At 45.1% G+C, this 11,316-nt stretch overlaps 1 protein-coding gene across 1 annotated transcript; it reads left to right on the top strand.

Moving 5' to 3' along the window:
* The first annotated feature begins 375 nt into the window (after positions 1–375).
* KMT5A (lysine methyltransferase 5A) lies at positions 376–11,003 on the top strand. The gene is made up of 8 exons (XM_068910934.1): positions 376–601; positions 970–1,064; positions 3,296–3,452; positions 4,993–5,209; positions 6,011–6,095; positions 6,453–6,512; positions 7,935–8,125; positions 9,289–11,003. Exons 1-8 carry the CDS (start codon positions 379–381, stop codon positions 9,497–9,499), a joined length of 1,239 nt encoding a protein of 412 aa, XP_068767035.1. The 5' UTR covers positions 376–378; the 3' UTR covers positions 9,500–11,003.
* Positions 11,004–11,316: the final 313 nt, after the last annotated feature.

The raw sequence follows: 11,316 nt of genomic DNA, 5'->3' as shown, positions 1-11,316 counted from the left end.
AACCGTCGAAGATGGACCGAGAATATTATTTCCCTGTGGAGAGGGAAGACAGAAGCAGATTCGTGTGCTCTGTAAAGAGATTCAGAAGGGAGGAGGTATGGAAGGGACAGAATTAGGCGATGTCGACTCATTGCCTGATCGGAAGGGAGCGGGGTACATCCTGCTGCTTCCCGGGCGTCCGCTCTCGCTCGGCGGGCACCGCTGGAGCGCTCCCGGCGGGACAGAGCGCGGAGTCCTACCCACGTGGCGAGGCTTGCTGGGGAAGGGCGTTCCTTCCCGGGCCGCCAATCAGAGCGCCGATTGCCCTTCGCACGGGCCAATCAGCGGCCAGGGAACGCACATTTAAACACGGTTCCCGGGAGCCGCGACGGTGTCCGTATGTCAGGGAGAGGGCGGGGGTGTCCCTCCGCGAGCCAATCAGGGGCGCGGAAGGTGTTATCGGCACCACGTTACACCAATCAGGTGGCGGCGGGGAGCGCGGTGTGTCGCCGCGGAGCAGTTGGTTACAGTGGGGGAGCTCCTCGGGGAAGGCGTCCAGGGGGGCTCCCAGCCGCGGGGGGCTCCTTCGCGCCGGGCCGCGCCGCCGCGATCATGGCGAAAGGTGTGCGGGGAGCGGCGGCGACGGGGTGGAGCGGGCCCGGCAGCAGAGGGCTCGAAGAGCAGCGGCGGCGGCGCGTCGGGACTGCCGCGCTCGGCGTGCGGGGAAGGACGGGGGCGCACGTGGGGGCCGGGCCGCGCGGGGCTCTCCGGGGGCGCGGAGGCTCCTCCCGGGAGGCGCGGGGCGCCGGGGCCGGCGGGACTCCTCCCCCGCGCGGTGTGCGCAGCTCGCCGGGAAGGGGCTGGGCCGCGGCGGCTCGCCCTGCCGCATCGAGCCCTTTAAACATGGCGCAGGCCGCGGCGGCCAGGCGATGACCGTCGGCGGCCGCGCTGGACATGGCTCAGGCGCCGCCGTTCCCCTCTTGCTTCTAGGGAAGAACATGCCCAAGGCCGGGGCGGGCGGAGCGGAGGAGGCGAGCCCTGAAAGCGCCGAGAGGAAGGGCCCGGGCCGCCCCCGGGCCGGCGGGGTAAGCACTGCCCGGGCCGCGGCGGGCGGAGCGGGGCGGGCGGCTCCCTGGTGCCTGCTGTCCCCTCTGCTTCCTCCTGCCGTTTGACTGAGGCAGCATGCGTGCTGTGCTGGGGAGCCTGGCTTCCTCGGGCGCCTGGTTGCTGAGGTTCTCGAAATAACTGAGAAATCGGTTGACTTTAAGAGGAGTTAGGCTGTTTTCGTGTGCCCCCGTGGCAGCTGCCCCGCTGTCACCACGTAGCCGGGCCCCGGGCCTGCGGCCGCTGCGCCCTCCGGCCTCGGCAGCGCTTCCGTGTCGCCTTGGGTGTCCTCGTAATCCTGCTAGAGACAACTGGCCGCGGCTTGAGAATCGCTATGCAAATTGAACTCCAAGGGAAATAACTGCCGATATTGTATCAAATCCCAGGGTTTCCCAGCAGCCCTTAATGTGGTCTGTTATGCGAATAAAATCTTTGCTCTTGAGGTTCTCAAGCCTGGCACAGACAAAGACGTGGCAGCCGTGTCCCAGCCCTGCCAACTGCACAGCAGGCAGGGCGTTGGGAAAGGAGGGAGAAAGCTGTGCTGAAAAAATAGCCATTAGTTGCCTGTCAATAGAGTATTCGAAGCTAAAAGGCTTTGCTGACTGGTGTACTGCTGCAGTTGACTGTTCCTGTCTTTTCCCCCCCCCCCCCCCCTTTCTCCTTCGTCTTATCCCTCCCCCTGCCATGAAATGCCCATATTTAAACGGCTTGCTAAATCCCAAGAACTTTGCAGTGCAGGGTTAACTGCTTCTGTTTGTTAAAATAGAGTGTTTTCCTAGTACTTGATTCTTGCCTCCCCTTCCTTTTTTTAATTATTAAGTATTGCCTGTGGCAGGCCTGTCAGAAATACTTGGGGGGGGGAGGGGAGGAAGGGTCAAACCAACTAGCTTCTTCTCAGGGTGTTTTACTTTAATCTTTACTAAAGCTTTCTTATGGGCTAAGATTTAAGCCTTTAACTGGTCTTATTTTGTGTATGACTTATGTAACGTTAAGTTTATTGCTCTCATGATGATGTTAATAATTAAAATGATGCTATGTATTCTATTATGTACTTTGCTTACTTTTTTTAGTGTTTGTGTGAGTATATAGGCTGGGCTCTTTGATGAGTCAAGTTGCTATATTTGATTTGCTGGGTTTTTTTAACCTATAGGAACCTTTGTGTGCTTTAAAAAAAGTTTTTGCATATTTTTGTTGTTTTAACTGGATTGTAATGTCTGAAAACTGCTTTTAGCTGAATCAAAATGTAGCCAAGACAAACTCATTCTGACCAAGTTGCATCTGTTTGTCTAGACACTGAGACTGAGGTGTTGAAGTCTCTCTGCCCTGCATACGCTGTGCAGCCAAACTCTAAGAGATGGCAGAGGACAGTAAAAGCAAAGGTGGCACAACTCCACTAAACTCTGCTAAATCTGATACTATTCGCTGTTGATGTTCTCGCGTTCTGAGCCAGCGCGCAAGCCCAGGTTTCTGTGGTTGTTTGAGCACGCCAGTGGGTTTTGCTGTTTTCCTGGCTGAGGCTGTCTTTTGCCCAGACTGTAGCGTGTTTCTTTGGCCAAGAACAACTTTTCCATTTTTATTTGGGAGGTATAGTGGGTAAAAAGATAGCATTGTTTATCTGCTAGACTTCCCTCGTTTGTGTTGCCAAAATGAAGTGTCACTCAAAGTAGGCTGTGCACAACTGATTCCTGGCTTGTACGTTGCTCAGTAAAGCATATAATTAATCACGGTAACATCTGACATCTCCCAAATGTATTTGGGTAAGCTCATACCTCTTAGACTATGAGAGGTACGTTTTTGGCTTGTGCAATTTTGCTGCGTTATTTGTATTTTTTTTTTTTGACATGCACTTCTTGTGGCCACCTTCTTCCTTAGGAACTTGTTTTTGTTTGTTTATTTTTTAGCACCAGAGTTCATGTTCTGAAGCACAAGATGAAAGCTGTAGTTAATTATGGTTATCTCATCCTGCCACGTGTCATATGAAAAGGCTTTTGGACTGCGAGCTTGCATTATTAAGCTCTCTTTGAGTGCTTACCACAGTTATGTTTTCATTTTAGCAGAAATAGCAACAGTAGCAAGGATGATGCATTAAAGCACAATATTTTGCGTTGGAACAGTCAGCTGTAAGCCCTGGCCTTTGAAGCGTGTTGTGGATACCAGCTTGAGGTTCCTGGCATCTGTGCGATGTACTGATTCTTCTCTGGGTCTGTTTTAGGAAAATGTGTTTATCGGTCAATCCAAAATCTACAGCTACCTGAATCCTAACAAATCTCCTGGTGCTCGCCCCCCACTTCAAGAGGAGAACTCTGTCATGTATCACGAGGTGAAATGTCAGGGCAAAACACTAAATGAAACCTACAGAAAAGGAGATGGTAAGACTGATTTTTGAACTACTCGCTTGCCTCATGTGATGTGCTTTGTTCCCCCAGTCTGAAAACTTGAGAAGGCAGCCAAAGAAGCCAGAGAGCTCCCTTCGTCCACTCGCTTTCCCAGTCCCGCAACTCTGTTGGCAGATTGGGACTCCACAAACATGAGGGTGTCTTCATCCTCTTCAAACTCATCTCGCAGGTTTACCAGGCAATTTTGCCTGTTTTTTGTCTAGCTATGCTTGTCCTGTGTCTCTGGATATAAACTGCTAACAGTTACATACTCAATATGCTCTAATCTACCTGGAATTCCATTACTATTCCACTTCTTCAGGTCAGTATTTGGCAGTTTAGCTAGTCTTTTTTGCCTGCTCTGTTAGTTGAAGCTGGTTTATTCTATAATTTGGCTACTTCATACTAATTTATATTAAAGAAATGCCAAATCAAAAAAGGTATGAAGCAGAGCTAGAGGTGGAAGGAGAACCGATTCTTAGATTTTTCAGGATGAAATAAAGAAAGAGAGGAAAAAGAGCTCAAACTGGGTGCGGACTGCCAGGCTTCACCGCTGCTTTGTTGTAGTGACTAGAAATGGGAACGTTCCATAAACTGATGGAAGAATTGCTGTTTTGTGTTTATAGGTGCAGCTGTTAATACCCTCGGTAATTCTGTCATTTTGATGCCAACGCTTTTAGTAGGCAGGTATTTTAATTCCTGCTCAGCATTGGGAGTGCCAGATTTTCTGGGAGTTTAGCAGCTGTAGCTCCCCCGTTTTGACAAGAAAGTGAGGATGATTTTAGTCAATTGCACAGTGTAGCTGTGGCCTTGCAGCTGTGCTTCATTCCCCCAGTGAAACTGAAGCATCTGTCTCAGGACGTGGAACTGTTAAACCTGGTAACTTGCTTTAAATAGAAATTTTGTTTAGCTTTAAGCCATGCTCATCTGCCTCTCAGTCTGTCAGCTGAGAAGGAGGATGTGGTCAGGTCAAGGTAGGACGCACCCAAACAAGAAAATGTGATATGCGTGGGGTAGATTTTCTGTTTTTTGTTAGTGCCTGCCCCTTGGGTCCTGTGGATTCTTCTGTGTGATACTGGCCACTTGCAAGAGCATCTGCAACCATAACAATGCAGGAACCAAACAGACTTGCAATCTCCTTCAGTGCAGAATGTTGATTCATTTATGGCAGCTTTATAATTTAACGTGCCCAGGGCACTGAGCGGCAGACTGCTGTTATCTCAAACACTGTACTGAAAGTGGTCCGTGTTCAGATTTGGAAAATTTTAGTAGCAAACCTAATGCGACAGAATACTTGCGGTCTGTTGTACTCTCTTCATACTCCCTTCATACGCGCTGTACTGTAGAAATAGCTAGTCAAAAGTCCAATAACAGCCTATTTGGGTTCTCACAGAAAGAAATTGCATCATTCCCTTCCTCTTTCTCCTGTTTGACAGAACTAGAAACTTGGACTAGAAACCACTGGAATTCATTTAAAGCACTCTGATATAGATGATCGTAAGTTCAGAGCCTTACTTTATTTTCCTGTCACCAGAAAAAAAGAATGGTGGCAATATAATTGAAGGTGCTATGAAACCAGAAGACGAGAAAGATAAAGAAAGTGGGTGCAATTCTTCAGTGCCCTCGTCTGATCAAAGACAAGAAACTGCAGAAACTCAGAATACACCTCTGCCTTCAGAATGTGCTGATGAGGCCAATGCAAAGCCAGCTCAGAAAAAGATGGTTAAAGCAAAACGTGGACCAAGGAGAAAGTAAGTGAATTCTGGAACCATGAAAGTTTCTGCTTTGTGCCCTCTTGTATCAGGAGGCCTTGATCTGCAATTTGCCCTCAGGGGTTACAGTCAGACTTGTAATTAATGTTAACCTTGTTTTGTTACCCTTTTTTTTAAACAAAGGGTGATGATGGGGGAAACAGATTTTAAAGACTTTTCTGTTTTCTCAAGAATAGTATGTATGAAAATACAAAATATCACCCAAAATATCTGTATCTGTCTTGCAGAGGACTCTTTGTTTTCCTTGTAAGCAAGGTTAGTGTGTTTTATCTCAAATGAAATACTTGATGATTGCCTACGGAAAAGGAAATTAATGAGGCATCGAGGCCTATTTTTCTGTGGACAAATTGGAATGTGTCTTGTCAGAAACAGGATATTGGATTAATTACAGTTGGTGGCTTCCTAGCTCATACCTTTTCTTATGTGATTAGAGTAAAGTAACCTAACATTAATGAATTCCTTGTCAAGCAGCTTTCATGATCTAACTTTCAGAGGGCCTTCTGGCAGGAATCGGACTCGAAATGTAACCTTCAGTGGGTTTCCAATGGCATCTTTTTCTTGTGGTTAAAGGAGTAGTGCTGGAATAATGGAAATAGCATAGAGGAAAAGGGGGATGCAGTTTTTGGCTTAGAATGAAAAATTATGATAATAAACATTGATTCATCCTGGTCAACTTTCAACATACTAAGTTGCAAGTTTCTTGCAAACCCCTCAAGGATAGAGGGGTAACTTCAGAAATAGCCTGAAATGTGCATATTCCCTATTTTTCTTATCCCTTAGAACACAAGGAAGAACACAAAATCGAAAAGTGACAGATTATTACCCAGTTAGAAGAAGCTCCAGGAAGAGCAAATCTGAATTGCAGGTAGTGCTTCTTGTTACAATTGCATAATGTACAATGTGGCCGGTCAGTTGAGCGCTTGAGAAAGTGTATTACTATCTGTGAATGGTTTCCACCGGCAAAAAGCAAATAACAAATGTGCACTAGAAGTATTGTTAAAATAAGAGCATTCTTAAAATGTTGAAATTAACATCCAGATTTTTTAGGATGTAATCCAGCTACTTATACATCTCTAGGAAGAAATCTGTCTCTTTACCGTTTAGTCCTGCTAGAAGGATGGGATGGTTTGGAAAAATAAGTGTCAACAGATAATCATTCCCCCTTAGCTATGAAATAAACCCACAATACTGTGGTTTTACTTTTGTCTTGTTTCTTCTGCAGACTGAGGAGAGGAAGAAAATAGATGAACTAATTACAAGTGGGAAAGAAGAAGGAATGAAGGTAACTGCAATACTGACCTAAGCAGCGTTATAGTGTTTAAGTCTCTTGCTGTTAATCTGTTTAAACAGAAAGTAGAAGCGCTCTGTCTTGCAGCTGCTGTAGTTCCTTGGTACTAAGATGAAAGTGCAGCAAAATGGAGCACGTTTTCTCTTTCCCTTTTGGATGGGCAGCGTTTAGTGCTGACGAACTTGTGTGCTCTAATAAACATCGAGGGGCACTTTATAGTCTTTACACTACAGAAGATGCACTTGCTCCCTTTGGAAGCTAATCCAAGACATTAGATACTAAAAGTGTGGTTAGATATGGGAGCTGTTTGGTGTGTTCATATATGGCAACACCCATAGGTGTGTGTGTATGTGTGCATATATATATATTTCACACACATACACGCCCTCTCCCTCTCCCTCTCCCTCTCCCTCTCCCTCTCCCTCTCCCTCTCCCTCTCCCTCTCCCTCTCCCTCTCCCTCTCCCTCTCCCTCTCCCTCTCCCTCTCCCTCTCCCTCTCCCTCTCCCTCTCCCTCTCCCTCTCCCTCTCCCTCTCCCTCTCCCTCTCCCTCTCCCTCTCCCTCTCCCTCTCCCTCTCCCTCTCCCTCTCCCTCTCCCTCTCCCTCTCCCTCTCCCTCTCCCTCTCCCTCTCCCTCTCCCTCTCCCTCTCCCTCTCCACAAATTCTATTAGCATGTTTACAGCCAGTCACTGTTGGTTCTGTGTTATGGTACTGCATGAATGGGGTGTACTGACTCTTCTCCTACTGTTAGTAAATACTAGTTATTGGGACCAACTACTTACTCTTTGGGGTACTCTGACCACCCCTTTTAGAATTTAAAGCAGAAATGGCTCCTGAAAGAGCAAAAGGCTGTGATTCTTAAAAAAGCAGTGGCCTGTAGTTATAAAGTTGCTCCTAGGACAATGACAGGAGAACTTTCTCAGAGTGGAGGAGTGGCCCACTTTACTGGGATAGGCAGGAATATAAGAGCATGCTGGTGGGTGAAAAGCATTATTTCTGTAATCAATCCTTCTGTTCCTCTCACTTTTTATCCTGCCATACTGATGGTGACGGTGCTTCTGAAATGGAAAAACTGACTTCCTCAGCTAATAGGTGGCTGCTGGTTAAAAATATTGAATAACTCTGCTGTGTGTGTTTTTTGATGCAATTCTGTATTCTTTGATTACAGAGCTTTGTATCAGGAAAACTTTGTATCAAAATACCTGATAAGTTGTAGATTTGCATCCCAAACTCATCCTATATTTCTTCCCCAATGCTGTGCATTGTGCTGCTATAGCTTTGCAACACACTTAAATATCATGCCATAACGTGTTTTAAATGACAAATCTGTCACATACTCATTTCCCAGTAAATAGCATATTTGCAGTCACGTAAATACTTTCTGCTTTCCCAACTGATTTTCTTTTCACCTCAACAGATTGATTACATTGATGGCAAAGGGAGAGGGGTAATCGCTACTAAACATTTTAATCGAGGAGAATTTGTGGTTGAATATCACGGGGATCTCATAGAGATCACTGACGCTAAAAAGCGAGAAGCTGTGTATGCTCAAGACCCATCCACAGGCTGCTATATGTACTATTTTCAGTACCTCAGCAAAACATACTGGTAAGCTGCTCCTGCCTTAACTTTTAAAGGGTGTGATAGCTGCGTGACTGAAGCTTTGAATGCTGCTGAGTCTTTTTTTGTTTTCTTGCAAAATTAAACTTTCTTAATGGAATCCATGCACTAGGTAATCTTATTTGAGCACTGTTTTAATGTCCACGAGCGTCCTACACCTCTGGGCTGAAAGGAACAGCAGGTGATTCAATGTCCTGTTCTCTGAGGCCTGGTACAAGCCATATGGAGAGTTGCATCTGATTGGATGAGACTTCTAGCTCTGTTGTGGACCTCTGGCTAAATGCACTCTTTTGTTAAATTAACTATTTTCCCCGAGTTGTAAGAGTTTTGTTTGAAAAATGGTGTGGACAGGCTCGTTGAAAGAGCAACAGTTTCAAACTCAACTCAAACTTTCTTAGACCAGGTCTCCTTCTTTCTGTTGTACCTGACATCGACCCAACATGCTGCTTAGTTTGCACCAAACTCCAGTTCTTTTGGAACTATTCAAACTGTCTTCCTCCCTCTATCGCTGATCGTTGCTGTATACTGGAGTGTGGGTCGCTTAGTCTGTATATTAATTACCTCAGAGTCCTATATTCCAGGTGTCTGGCATGCAGTCTAGCTGCCATAACAGCTCTTTGTGCAACGAGAGGCACTAGAGCACACGCAGCTCTGCTTTGAGATCCAGATCTCTGGAAGCCAGTCGTGTAGTATTTAAGCATTCTCAGCCTCGTGTGGGAGTAGAGGCTCTTTTGCTAGTCATGTATCCTTTTGCCTGCTTACTGAGTGGATAGCATACCTTAGATGCAATTTTCTTGAGGGAGGATATTTAAGGTATTGAGCCCTTCCGGTGTTGTCCTACATCTGGATTTCCTGTTCCTTATGAACAGTCAAGAGTGTCTTGGGTCGAGTGTAGTCCACGACATTACGTTTTCTGGGTTTTGTGCTAACCCATAAGTCTCCCAGAATTGTTTTAGTTGTTACCCTTACACTGCCAATATACATGCTGCCTATTTGGGCATATGAATATTCTGTAATGTTTTCTTTCCTTCATTTTCCAAGCCTTACATGGACTTCCAATTCTTTATCTGATTTGCATTTTGTTTTTTGTCTGCAAATGTGACTTGTGCATGGTATGCAGCAATCCTGCCTTCTGTTCTTGTTCTTTTCAGTGTCGATGCTACAAAGGAAACTAATCGTCTGGGAAGACTGATTAATCACAGCAAATGTGGCAATTGTCAAACAAAGCTTCATGACATTGATGGTGTACCTCATCTCATACTGATAGCTTCCCGAGACATTAAAGCAGGCGAAGAGCTGTTGTACGATTATGGCGACAGGAGCAAAGCTTCCATTGAAGCTCATCCATGGCTGAAACACTAATTTGTCCTTTTTTTGTTTGTTTGTTTTGACTGAGTGCTCCACAGGGAGTCAATGGATTTATTTTTTTTCCTGTTCTCACTTCCCTCAGCTTAGCGGACTGCTTTTGGTGTTTTGAGCTCCTTAAAAGCTATCTTTTTGCTTTGCAGTATTTAAGTACCTACTACAGGTTTCCAGGCAGGCTTGAATAATTGATCTTAGATTGCCAAAATTTTTTATATTGTAAAAGGAAACTCTCCCTAAAAACTGAACATATTTGCATAGAGAAACCAGTGCCACCTGAGCATGCAGTCAGAGACTTGCACAGATTGAAACTCAATCACTTGGGTTGTACTTCTGCTTTTGCAATGAAAACTCATGCTCCACTTTGTGAGGAGATGAACTTGGCGTTAGCTTTATGACAGCAGATGTACTTCTGTACTCTGACTCTTACATCCAATGGCTTGACTACTTGTCAGACTTCTTTTTGAAACCCAGTGCTGACAGGCTTCTGAGACGGACACTATTGTTTCTATCATTCTCAAATTATTTGTGGTAGGGATCTAATTTTTCCAGAGTGGTATCTCATGTTGGCCGTGGAACTTCAAATGCACTGGCACTGGGGGAAATGGATGGTCAGACTGGCTGCTTTCTTCAGAGAAATTAAATGCGGATGGATTTTGGTAGACTGGGTTGATGCTGATTAGAAATGTGAAGATAAAATTTAGTCATTACAGTGAGAATCAATTTTTGACATTACTTATTTTCTGAAGTTTGAGATGGTACCTTTTTATAGGTGATGGCTGATTCTTGGAGGTGTCTCCTAGAGGGTTTTAAAGAAGCAAAAGAAAAAGCTCTCTCCAAAAAAAATTTTATTACCTCCCTATGTTAATTAGCCACATCAGAAACTATTTATTTACTGTGAATGCTTGAAGTAGAGCATAGTGGCTCTAAAACTGGGAGTCATCTTCATATGCAACTTCAAACTGTAATGATGGAGTTCATGCAATGAAGAAAGTAGATTCCTTATTGCCTGGTCCTGTAGGTCTGTCCAGCATGATCTCATCCCACTGTCTTAAATGGGAGTTGAGTGCTTAGCATCTTGCAGGAGATGTTTTTAACATTACTATTGGAGAACCAAATCTGTGATATAGGCGGGCAATACAATGGAGGTCCTTTATGTTAAAGATGAATTCTTACCAGTTGGAATTTTTGCCAAGGCAGGCTTGGCATGTGTGTAGATGAAGATGGCTGTGAGCCATCAGCCACGCTTGCTGCTGGAAAGTGTCGGCAAGGGATCTGTGGCTCTGTTAATATTTTCTGCTTCTCGTGTCTTGAAGGCTGCTGCTGTTCCAGCTAATGCTCTATAGGACAATCTTATATGCTTGCCTATGTGATAGGTCAGATAGCAACAACATCTTGGTTGTATGCTCCAGCAGCAAGAGAGGTGGTTTAGTGATGTATTTTTAAAATGAAAACTTGAAGACAATGTCTCTGTAAAATAAAGAATATATTTATTATCGATGAAGTGGCTGCTATAGTACCTGTCTCCATTGCAGATCATTAGCAGTTTGAAAACAAGCTGTGAAAATCATTAGTCATTAAGCACTTAGTATTAATCATTTAACCCAAGGCAGGCTCAGCAGAGAAAGCCTGTGTATTTCCACTGTTTGTGAAGAATGAACTGGAGACCTGTTGCCTTACATGTACTGAGTTACAGGTAAGCTTTTCTGGCTGACTTATTTGAGTTGGCACTGATTTCTCTCTGGTCTCAGTAACAGACTCTACAGCAGTGTACCGTATTCTGTTCCACTAGAGTGCTTCCCTAAAGTCAAAATTGG

The sequence above is a fragment of the Struthio camelus genome, chromosome 17 (assembly GCF_040807025.1).
Source record: "Struthio camelus isolate bStrCam1 chromosome 17, bStrCam1.hap1, whole genome shotgun sequence".
In the NCBI taxonomy this organism is placed as follows: domain Eukaryota; kingdom Metazoa; phylum Chordata; class Aves; order Struthioniformes; family Struthionidae; genus Struthio; species Struthio camelus.
The sequence above is the reverse complement of the archived record's forward strand: the minus strand, read 5'-3'. Positions and strand labels throughout refer to the sequence as shown.

Bases quoted from the DNA above. Each gene is read 5' to 3' on its own strand.
- KMT5A (XM_068910934.1), top strand. From the start codon at position 379: ATGTCAGGGAGAGGGCGGGGGTGTCCCTCCGCGAGCCAATCAGGGGCG. The intron at 6,096-6,452 runs GTAGTGCTTCTT...TTTCTTCTGCAG, and splicing joins AGAGCAAATCTGAATTGCAG to ACTGAGGAGAGGAAGAAAAT. The intron at 8,126-9,288 runs GTAAGCTGCTCC...TGTTCTTTTCAG, and splicing joins TACCTCAGCAAAACATACTG to TGTCGATGCTACAAAGGAAA.